The sequence below is a fragment of the Epinephelus fuscoguttatus genome, linkage group LG12 (assembly GCF_011397635.1).
Source record: "Epinephelus fuscoguttatus linkage group LG12, E.fuscoguttatus.final_Chr_v1".
NCBI classification, from domain to species: Eukaryota; Metazoa; Chordata; class Actinopteri; order Perciformes; family Serranidae; genus Epinephelus; species Epinephelus fuscoguttatus.
In genome coordinates, this window is record NC_064763.1 from 28408280 (window position 1) to 28420808 (window position 12529).

Genomic DNA, 12529 nt, shown 5'->3' on the forward strand with positions numbered 1-12529 from the left:
CCGCTAATTATTTCAGAGCACTTCCTGCCCAGAAAGGACACATGAATGATTTAGGCTATTATGTTGTCATCTCTTACAGTAATAGCAGGTAATTTCTGAAGCCTCACAGAGCTACGTGTTCATTTCCTACCTCTTCTGGAAGCCTCGAATCCATCAAAGAGATTGATCCTCTGAATGTCGTAGGTGAGAGTAGTGTTGGGCATCAGGGTCTTGTTGCGGTTTATGTTATTTACAGCAAACTTGAACGCCAGCTCATCCATACTCACTAACTCACTCTCCCGGGTCTCAAAAATACCACCTGCACATGGAGATTGAGGACAGAGACAAAGACACTGTCACTGCAGTCCGGTGATAACAGAGATTAAATTGATGGATTTTGTGCTCCCGTGTGGGCTGAGAAATTCTGCCACCTTTGGTTAAAATGAAAGCATTTCAAAACCTAACATACGGCGCAACAAAGCAAGACAGTGCTTCCAAAACATCTTACAATATCATTCTCAGGATTGTTCAGAGGGGAGAATACACTGAGGTCTTGAGTGTTCTTCTTATTTGAAGTGAACCCACAAGCAGTTCATGCTGGTTTTGGTGAGGCTGTGAAAACAAAACTATGTACAAAAATGAAAAAAAAAACAAAACTTTAAAACTTTTCAAAAGAATGAAACAAGATCCATTAATCAGCAACAGAAAAGTTAGGTCGTGCCCATGGCTACTGACAGCAAGGATCCAGCAGGTGTGCACCTAAATTGAATCAACTTTAACACCAATTAGGAAGCACTTTTCAGAAGCCTCTACCCCTTGCTTTTAAAAAGGAAGCTCCTGCTACAGACAAACCAGTCAAGTTAGCCCATAATAAATAAAGACATCAAGAAAAGAAATCATTATTCAAATTGTCCTAACACCATAGCATTGACAATACAGTACTTAAAAAGCATATTCCTTTCAGCAATGAAAACCTTTGTAGAGTGAGTTCCCTCTTTAAAGCCTATTGGAAGCTCTTACTTCCTGTTTGGCAGTTTGGACGCATGAACAGCAGGTCATATGATGAGAGCTCATGCAACAAACTTTTTTTATTAACTGAGGCTGCAAATAATCAATTACTTACTTTGAATTTAATGTAACAGTGAAAAAAATTGAATTTTCTCTGGGATTAATAAATATATTTTATTACTATTATTACGCGAACATGTCTCAACTACAGAGTTAGCAGGTTAGCACCATAATAGACATGACTGTACTCATTTAGCCAACAGGCAGCTGTACTGTTGACGGAACTATGCTTAACTGGATACTGAAAACTCATGATGACAGATTAAAGGATAACTTCGGTATTTTTCAACCTGGGTCCTATTTCCCCATGTGTTTGTGCGCATATGATTCATAGGTACAACTCGTTTTAAAATTGGTTCAGTATTGAGGTAGATATGGGGACAAATGCGTTCCGTATAAGGTTGCGCATTAAAGTGCTTTTTTCGCCACTGACCGGTTCAGACCGCCAGTGCTATCCCTGTAAATAGCATACTAAGCATTTCCCTTACCCTTCACCTCCTCCCGGGTGTGTGTGACGTCATCTCGTGAGAGCTTTGCTTGTTGCCGGAAGAAAACAGAGGAGCCATGCTGAGCGCCGCTGAGCGCTGGTTGTCCCGGAGTACAGTTGAGAGTTTTACTGCATTGATTGAAAACAATGGTTCGTGTTTGTGCTTATCCGAATTGCAAGAACAGAATGTTGCGCAACACCTCGTACAGCTTTCATAGGCTGCCTTTGTCGGACGGCGAGATGGTGAAGTTGTGGCTAGTTGTGCTACAAATGGATGCTAAGACACTCCAGACACTGCGCCTTGCAGACCATCAGGTCTGCAGTGCTCACTTCTCCCAAGATGACTACTGCCAACCGAAGAAGAGAAGACATCCAATCCCGAAAGACCTCTTCCTCAAGAAAACGGCTGTCCCATGAGTAGAGAGAGCTACACACACAGTGGAAGTAATGTTATATAAACAATGTTCGAAACGCTTAGTATGCTATTTACAGAGATAGCACTGGCAATCTGAACCGGTCAGTGGTGGAAAAAAAGCACTTTTAATGCGCAAACTTATACGGGATGCATTTGCCCCCATATCTACCTTGTGGCTGCCAGCTGTATCTGCCTCCCTCAATACTGAACCAATTTTAAAATGAGTTGTACCTATGAATCATACGCACACATACACATGGGGAAATAGGGCTCAGGTTGAAAAATACCAAAGTTATCCTTTAATGAGTGGGACATAAAAGTAAAGCAAAATCTTTGGGTCTGTATCTCTCTACATTGCATTTTCTTTTAATTCTTAATACTTTTCATCTTAGAACAGGGGTGTAAAATATACGGCCCAGAGAACAGAACCGGCCCACCAAAGGGTCGAATCTGGCCCACTGGATGACCTTGCCCACCTCATAGTGATGCACTTGTGAAAGCTAAGAGGTGCCAGGTTTCAGGAGCAAGATAAAGACTGAATAGCTTTTTTTCACCATGTAAAATGGTGCTTCAGAGGCTTTTCTACCCCAACCAAAATACAGTTCTTTTCTTTCATTTTAGTTTGGTGTGATGATGTCAAGATTACTACACAGGAGCGGAAATGTACCCAAATATGCACATGTGGTAATGACAGTGAGTATCCACTGACTGAATGTGGGAAAACTGAGAAACATTGTTAAAATTGCATTTATTCTTCTGATGACATCACAGGCTGTTTGTCATCTGTTTTGTAAATAGATTAGTGTCTTTAAAATGTATTTCTTGAAAGAAAAAATGGAAAAATTTGCAGGTGTTTGTTATTTAAGGGATATTATGCAATGGTTTTACTGGTCTGTCCTACTTGTGATCAAATCGGAATATATGTGGCCCGTGAACTAAAATGAGTTTGACACCCTGCCTTAGAATATGTTTTTGCACATTCCTGTCAAGCCCATTTATTGTCAGCTATTACATTGTTCATATCTAGTATTTTAAAAAATGTTTTTATATTATTTTCTATATTATATTGATGTTTCTTGTCTAAGCACCAAAACACCAAAGCGAATTCCTTTCATGTGAAAACCTGCTTGGCAATAAACCAAATTCAGATTTTGAAGTTTCAGTCAATAACATTTAACAAGAACAAAAAGAAGTTCAATTAAATAGAGAAGAATGATTATGCTTTAAAAGGCAGCTGTTTGAGTGTTGTGAAAACATTTCTGAGAGCAACTGTGCGAATAGTGTTTGCAACATGGAAAATAAATTTGCACAATTTGCTAATTATGCTTCCCAATTATTGGAGTTCTGATTTGAATCAACAAGTGGTTGTTAGACCCAGGCAGCTTCAAAACAGGGCACAAACATGCTTAGAATCATCCAAGTACACAGGTACTCTGCATGAAAACAACTTGTACTGATTAAATTGATTTTATTTGATCAAATATAAGAAATTATCAACAGAGGAGCAAACCCAATGGCATTGGTGAACAGTTGAAGTGAGTTCATTTCTTTAATATTACAGGAACCACATTCTAATGAAGTATTCTTCATAAACTGGGAAATAATAGCTTCATTAATGGCGATTACATAATTTAATTGGCAGAGGCATTAATAAGAACACATTTGGTTCATGAGGTTGGAAAAAATCATACTGCACGTTGCATATTCTTTCTATTTAATGCAGTTATAAAGTGGTAGTCCTTTAATAAACGCTCATGGTTTTCTCACTTTTTCTAACACATTTCACCTGCTGTTAAAAATGTCAAGTCATTGAAAAGGGGTTTAATGACAAAGTCTGCAGTTAAATGTTGATAAGATGCTGATAAAAGGATTTTGGTTCAGATCGTCTCCCCAGAAGACCACTCACTAACCAGTCAGGGATTTGTCACAAGCTCGCAACCCAAAAGTTCAGACAAAGTTTTATTAACCATTAATAAAGACAAAGTTACAGTTTATAACCCCTTCATGAATGCTCTGTTCACAGAGGCTAGATATGGAAAGCAAACACAAAAAATGGATGAATACACCTGCAATGAGCCAGACAAGGTGCACAGCATTCTTATTTGTAAGACGAAGCAGCGCAAGAGTCTTCACAATATGAAATTACACCAAATGTTCTCTACAGCGTGATTTAATGAGGGTCATTTCAAATATTTTTTTCTATGCAAACCAAACCTCCCAGCCATAACCAAATCCATAAATATGTTATGTCCACAATAAAAAAAGATAATATTTGTAGTTTCAATGCCTCCGACTTCATTATTCTATGAGCGGAGAATTAATTTGGAGTTCCCACAGGAGCATGCAAATGAAGATGAATATTGTGCTCAAAGATGAACAATCGTAATTTTTTCTTAGAGAGATAAAATATATTCTCAACACTTTGTGTCTCAAAGTGAAGAGAAAGTAATACAGAGCAGCTCCTCCACTGTTCTGAGTTTTTACTATGCGGGGACCCAACGCCACACACGACTCGCTGCATAGACCAGCTGTCAGGAGCCTTTGAAGAAACAATGCTGTTCAGACAGACTTCTGAAATTGCCCCGGAACTCCTCATCAACATCCTGTCATCCGGGTGCAGAAGATGTGAAATGTGGACTCAAAGGCGAGATGAAATGGAAGTAGCGTAATTGCTCCTGCAGTGTGAAAGGGCAGGAAATAAAAAGGCTTTAAGAGCTTCTCTTGGAGGTTCAAAACAGGCTTTTGAAAGGCGAGTCAAGTCACATCAGTCAAGACAGGGACCATAAAAAAATATATAAATATATATATTGGACATGTAATAGTCAGTCTCATAGTTGTATTTTTCAGGTTAGTTTCCTCAGCAAGTTTTTACTCCCTTGCTGATACTGCAGATGTTTGCTCAGACTGAAACAATTTGGTCTATTTGTTGCACTATTTTTTCCAGCTCTAATAAAAGGCTTCCTGTCTGTCCTCTGCTGCTGAAGCCTTATTGTGAGCAAAAGATAACAATGATTTCCCCAGCTTATACTGTTATAAAAACATACAGTGTGAAACTCTGAAATTACTTGTCAGAACAGAAACAACAGGGCGGAAGAGAGAAATCCTATAAGCTTGTCATGATTGTCTGGTTTGCTCAGAAGCACTAAGGCAGTTTAGTACCATTACATTCATTCACTCCAGTCCAGATGTATTGGCTCATAATGATATAGCTCACAATATGGTGTATACAGCTCTGTAATGGTTTGCATGTATAGGGTGTTTCCATATTCCTCAAGGGTGTTGTGAGGGCCAGGCAAAGCACAGATTGAGCTTTGCTCAAGCCCAGAAAAGACATGTGTCTGCATACATTTTTGGATTAACTGAGTGAGTGGGTATTAGACTTATGCACATCCAAACAATTACATTATGGCTGAGGTGCAGGACTGGTGTCGTACTTATCGACTGGAGTTTGGCAGAATATTGATATAATATCGATATTGTGAAATGAGACTAGATATTGTCTTCGATTTTGGACATCATAATATCTTAAGTGTTGTTGTTTATTGGTTTTAAAGGCTGCTATACAGTAAAGTGATGTCATTTTCTGAGCTTACCAGACTGCTCTAGCTGCTCCATTAGTTGCCACTTAATCGTTACATCCACATTTCTGGTGATTTTATCAAAAATCTTACTGTGTAAATATTCTGTGAAAGCACCAATACAATACAATACAATATTGATATCAAGGTAGTTAGTCAAAATACCCTGATATTTGATTTCACCCTTATCACTTAGACCTAATTCTAATGAAGCTCTAGCGAAAGGTCAGTCTGGAAGACAATACTTTTCATGCTCAGGCTGTAAGTTTCTTTCTCACCCTGCCATTCACTCCTCACACGCATGCTCACTCACTATCTCTAGGTGTCTGGGTCTGTCAATTGAGTCAACAGCTGTTTTCACCTGATTCACAATCAACCAATAGCAGAGCAACACAGCTTCTCTGTCAGTCTATCATCTTACCGCTCCTCATTTTAAATATGGTTCTTTCTCTGCCGTAGTTCTTTCTTGCGACAGACATGCATGCGCCCTCCACCTCCCCATCACCACCTAATCTTTACGGATTCATCAGCCTCATACGCCTCAGCAGTCAGCAGCCTCACACTCATCAGCCACCACCACCACCAGTGTCTGGACTCCATGGGGGGATTTATCCTGCTGCAGCTCAGATGTCCCTTGATCACAAAATATCTTCCTCTGGTGTCCAAGCGCCAAAGACTTCTGTTAAATCTTAATCAGCATCTGTGCACTCATATTTGGTATTAACTATTATCTTTCCTTCATTCTTCTGTCTCTCCTAATTGAAGTATGGTTAGGATTACTGAGTTTTGGCATCGATACAAAAATGAACGTGCAGAACATAAACTGTAAAACCTTTTATTCATTTAATAAAGGAAGCCCAAGATCTTTGAAATGAAGATGACTACCAAACCAGCTTTTAGTGTTTGAGCCCAACAAAGTATTAAGGTTTGACACTCAGCCCAACTGAGCTACTTCAGTACACTACAAATATCACTGGCACCACAACAGAAAATGAATATTTAATATCCAGGAATTCACATTATAGACACTACTGACTATCCTTGTAACGATTAGACCACAATTTATTAATAACTAGTTTATTTCCAATCATTCAGTTATAAATCAATTATTAGAACTCCTAAACGATGTTGACTGTAAAAAGAGTTTCCTTGAGCCAGCTGAAGGAATGGTACACATAATCAGGATGGTACCACCTTTGCCTCATTTTTGAGCCAGGAAAAACCCTGGAAGTCAGTGGGTAATCACATTATTTTTTCCCCAAGAGTGTTATGCCTAGTCTTGCCCTACTATGCTGTGATTAGCTAGTTCAACATGGTTAGGGTTAGCACAAATCACAGCACAGTAGAGCAGGACCCCCTAATCCTAACACCCCCTTAAGAAATTAATGACTTTCACTAATTTATCATTTATATATCCATGGCCAGATAAGACAGCATCTAAGTCCTGTTTATACAGTCTATGGTCTGGACTCAGCAGTTGGAGAGGGGTGGCAGATTAACAAGGAGGATACATTTTGCTAACAAGGGTATGGGCCCCATAAATTGCCTGCTGTTTGAAACACATCCCTGTTTCTCATTTCCACAAACAGGCCTTGATAAAGATCCAGGGGAGTCGTTTGATGCATCCTGAATCATTACGCGGTCCCAACAGGTGAACAATTAATTCAGCTGAGATAATTGTTGCTTACATATAACAAGATGATATAATGCAGGAGGCAGAGGGGGTAACGGTATTTTGTGTGAGCTTGGTAACAACTGTTGGTCAAGTACTGTACAGGTAGTGCAGCCTGATGAGCTCCATGTGCCGTGTGAAGATGAGCAGAACTCAGTCACAGTGCATAACATAAATTAACAACCTGATTTAATGTCTGGCTGTGTGACTTGGCGATCATGATCAATAGCTGATACATGTCACTCCCTCAAAATGACTTATGTGTGAAGCGTTGACTGATCTCCTGTGCATGCTTAAAGAACATTAATTTGTTAACAAATGCCACAGATTCGAATGCATTCAAACTCGAACACAGGCACTCAAAATGTGTCACAAATAAGTCCTTGTAATGCAAGAGCAGCCAATTAGTAATTATAATCAAGAATCATTAGTCCATTAACATAAAAATGTCATTTCTACTGCAGTTACTGTGATTAGCAGGTACGTCGCTGTAACTGGGAGAAAAACTGTGCCATAAAAATGTGAATATGTGGTACAGTACGACGGATGGATGAGAGATTTATCCGCCTGCTGCGGTGGGAGGAAAACATAAAACAAAAAGCTGAAGAACAAATCTGAGCTTTGTGCCAACCTGTCACGCAGACCTGATCAATCTCTTCAACAACCCACCGGGGAGATAAAACTGTTTGTTTGTGTGTGCGTGTGTGTGTGTGTGCGCGGAGAATGTCAACCCATCCATCCGTCGCTTCGATATTTAATTACAAATAATTATGTTTTACATTAGTCTTGTGTCATCCCTTCTTGCAGAGCAGTTTGAACTCTACTGTGGGTTGTGACTGCAGCAATCATAAAAATGGAATTTCTCTTTCTTTTTTTTCCTTTTTTTTAAACAAGGTGTTTTTTTTCCATGCAAATGAATTAATGTACCTCGGAGCACTAAAAGCATTCATTCAGCTCCCAAAATAATGAGGAATAATTTGCCTCAGGAACACGCATCCATCTGGCCTACAAGACAGCATAAATGGGCGTTAAAAGTTTCAAAGGACCCACAGGACTCCGTAAATGCCTTTTAACATGCGTTTGGGGTTTGCAGGTAGATTTTATCTGCATAAAATATAAGCACACTCAAGAAGCACTGAGGCTGCTGAAAACACAAGGCTGCTCATTATGGTCAAATCGAGGATGAGTGTAAACATTAAGTCAAAGTTTTTTCCATTTGCATCCACAGTGATTAATGTTTGTGTAGGATTTGTGTTGTTCGACAATGTTTTAGAGTATTTCTTTGTCGTTAAAAACAGAAACAGGGAAGCTGTGATACAATAAAGGGAAAAATATGTTCACACTCTGGAGACCAACCTTTGATGTTACAGTTTTGTGTTTTGGTGGGGTGAAACCACTGCTAAATTCTCTATCTGTCATTTCTGAACGACGATTTTTGACATGCAGATGCTAACCTGCTATTTGCATAGAGATTAGTGAGACATTATGAACACCCTGCTGCAATCTGGATACAAGGCGCTGTTGTTGGCTCGTACCACTTTTTCATCATTAAAACTATCAAGCTGCCAGAGTTTGAGGAAAAGCTAAATTTACACATTGCTGATTTGGAAATGGAATGATTGTGGATGATTAAGTGCCATTACGGTAGATTAGTATGCAGGATTTACATCACTAATTACTGTAAACCATGTTCCACTGAATTTCACACTTTCAACAAAAGAGAGGGGACAAAGTTTGTGCGGGAAAAAAATCATTTCTTTGTCATCTCTTTGACCTCCAGATGGTGATCACCAAAATGCATGCTGTCGCTGAGTCATCTTTTATTTAGCACTACATTTCAGTGGCAGGCAGTTATACATCAAAATGACTCTCAGTACCTGAGACAGAAGAAGTGTGCATCTTTGCAGCAGCTCTGGAAGATCACTGAGCTGGACAAGAGTGTTCTCCTGTTTTTTGCTGACAGTGACAGAAACTACTGCCATCTGTGTCTCTCTGAAAACAGAGGACTGTTGTGCACTATAGCTACAGGCAGGAGGAAATGCATCTGGGAGGGGAGGAAAAGAGGGGTCTCAGGTGTCAAAGTGAATGACTGACATTTCACTGACTGCACCCTGGCTGAGAAAACACGGGGGAAACATTTTGTTCCCGACAACAAATCAAGAGAGTCGCACGAATGGGTGACGATGACACATCAGAGGAGAAAACGAGAAAAAGACAGACAGACAGAAAATGACTGTAAGGGCACCAAAAAGACTCTGAGTGGTATCATAAAGTCAATGTGTCCTACACCACAGCCAGCAAGCACTTTAATAGGTGAGAGTGGTGTGCAGAAAAAAATAATTTCACACAAAAGCTCATATGATGCTTTTGGTCCAGAAATCAATGGCAGTGCTTATTCAGCACAAGACAATTAGCCTCAGTCGTAGCACTTTGTCAGAATTTTACCAGCTTACTATTTAAGAACTAGAGTTATTGGCTGCTGTTTGCCATTTTGGGCACTGGTTTTGTACCATCAAAGCAGTAGGTGCTGCAGTTGCAATCATGCTGGCAAAGAGCTTCAGCTTTCCCTCAGATTGAATCTCTCTCTCGGGTTCCAAAATCATTTGTTTTGAGCAGCTGAATCGGCCAAAGAAAAAGAAGGCAAGGACGTGTGTTTCGCTCGCCATCCTGAACTCAATCTGCACGTCAAAAGAAAAGCCTCAGGATCAATACGTACAAATGGAATGTTATCAATGCAATCCCATGACAAACTACAGCGCCCTCTCCTTTCTCACAACCAAAAGTCCTGGGTTTCTGCCAGAGTGATGAACGATCACACCACCGAGGCAGCCAGCTCCCCAGTATATTTGTGTAGGCCAACTTTCAAAACTCTGGCAATTTGGCTGAGGAGAGATTAATTTGTTTTCCTAATGGCCAGTTGTTGGAGAGAGAGGAACTAATGAATAAAATTAAGCAGGTACGCTCTTTATAAATGTAGGTTACAGCCTCCGGCTTCACTTCGAGCTAACAGAAAGCGACACCTGGAGCCAACTTCTGCGATTTCTCTCACTGTCTCAAATACATTAACATGCACACACACAGAGACACTGGTAGTCTATGAATTGAAATCTTTTACAGTCGTGTAAAATTTAAGACTTGTGTTGTTAAAGGGGGTCTGAGCTGAACCATCAAAGCTGAACTTACTGGTCTTGAATGGTCTTGAATATTAATGTGTAACCCAGAGCTAAACTCCAGATCAGAATCCCTCTGCAAGTGCATCTGTGGACTTCACCAGATAAAATGAACAAAATGCTGCACATGCTAAAAAGAGATCTAACACCTAGGCGAGTGTAAATCAAGATGTTATCAAGATGTATAGCCTATAAAAGAACTTTTACATCCCAGCAGCCGACATTATCATTCAATTTTCTTTTTCTTAACAGCCTCAAAAACCGAGCGCCGCTTGGGCTCTTATGTGGAAGTTGATATTAATGACCTGCTTAGTGTGTTAACACAAAGGTGGCAGTAATGGTTTCTGAGAAAGTAATAGGCAGATATATAGTTAAGTTCTGTTAAACATGTTTAAATTTGGTTGGCAGGTTGTGAGCCATTTGACTGGTGTCTATCCTCCGTAATTCAGTGTAGCCTAACCTTTGTCCTTATAGCATGGTCTTTTAAAGTCCTCCTCCACTTAATGATGTGTTTTTGCTTATTGCTACTCATATGCACTTAAATGTGTGACCTTCACTGTGCAAAATGTCGCATGTGAGTTTGACACTAGACAATCTCGGAACCCATCAGCTATTGGTCTGATAACATTTAGCCTCTGAGGGCAACGGCCAATATTTCATGGGTTCCGGCATAGCCCTCGGATATCTAGATAACGGATATCCGGGACAAGACTTCATCTCCCGTGTGCTGGTCATTGTTTACAGTCCGATTAGTGATCTTGGAAACCTCTAGATATCGGTCTGATGATGATTTATAAACAGATATCTACATATGAATGCAGATAAATTAATTCCAAAGAAGGTTAATCCTAATCAGATGATAGCCAGTAGGACCCGAGATGGCATTTTGGCCAATGCTTTCCACACAAATTGTTTACCTGCATACAACCAAACCCTGTTCAAACATTACTGGTCAATATTAACTGGACTACAAACGGACTTCAAACTGAAACCAGAGCACTTTCAATACCAAAATCTTGCTCTGTTGCCTACAGATTCTGCATTCATATGCAGGATGTGTTTATAGAGATTAGACACCAGAAGACTGTTTTAACATGAATCCACTGAAGGGGAAAGTTTCCCTCTGCTCATATAGAGGAAAATTTCATATCTTTTAGTTTAATTTTCATGTTGTGAATTCTGAATTAGGTGGAGTTTGCAGGAACTAAATGTGATCCAGAATCTCTGATGCTCCCATTTTTCATTTTCTGCAGTTACAATTAATACCTTGGTGTTAATTTGGCTTAGTGAGCCGAGATGTGTATTTTTCTATTGTTACTCTGCTCACCACTTGCTTATCATCACAGACAACAGATTGTTTAAATCCATAATCATCTGTATTGTCTCTAAAGCTGTAACGATTTTCCTCCTTCAAACTGGACCTGAAACTTTAACACACTCACTTTAAACCTCAGTGAAGTACAGAGGACGAGTGTCCAGCATTTAAATATTTTTAACCCTTTTATTTTCAGATGCAGGATCACATATCAAAACATAACCAAAGGTATAATGAAACAAAATTTGCATATTCATGGATTCTGGATTTTCAATGAGGGAGAAATTGTATACCTCTTAACAAGATAATTGAACTTTTTTGTGGAAAATTCATTAATCAGACCAAAATTATTACTCAAAACAGGGTATACTTATATGTCTTCAAATATATATGAAGGGGATCTTCAGTTTATCAGAAACCCCACCCACAGACTGTTTGCCCTCCTGATCCTCCAAGCTAAAACCGAAAGCTGTTCCGTCAAAAGGAAAGGATTCTTCACCTAAACGTAGGCTCACAACCTAGAACCCGCAATTATTTCAATGATCGGACTTTCATTTGTAAAACACTAATGAAAAATCAAATCGTTAATGTTCAATGATGTAGTATTATAAATAGTACATGCTGATATACTAAAGGTCCACCTTCATTATCAGATACATTACTGTATCTTGTCAAACATGATAAACTACAACCTCAAAATGCAAAAATTCCAGTGAAAAGAAATGTTCATGGTGAAATGTGTCTCTGAATATCTCCCTATCTGTACAGTGTTTCTGCATGTTATCTGATCCAGGACCAGTACTGCATGTGAACCCCCTCCAGCCTGTGCCTCTCCAAGTTAGGAA

At 39.5% G+C, this 12529-nt stretch overlaps 1 protein-coding gene across 3 annotated transcripts in view; it reads right to left on the minus strand.

Annotated features, from left to right (window-relative positions):
- The window catches only part of grik1a (glutamate receptor, ionotropic, kainate 1a), a 44627-nt gene that overhangs the window by 29553 nt on the left and 2545 nt on the right, over window positions 1-12529 (minus strand). For all 3 annotated transcript variants that reach the window (XM_049592492.1, XM_049592490.1, XM_049592491.1), the window contains exon 2: window positions 131-298. In XM_049592492.1, the coding sequence (XP_049448449.1) occupies window positions 131-260 (130 nt within the window). In that variant the 5' untranslated portion in view covers window positions 261-298. The remainder of the gene's footprint in view (window positions 1-130; window positions 299-12529) is intronic.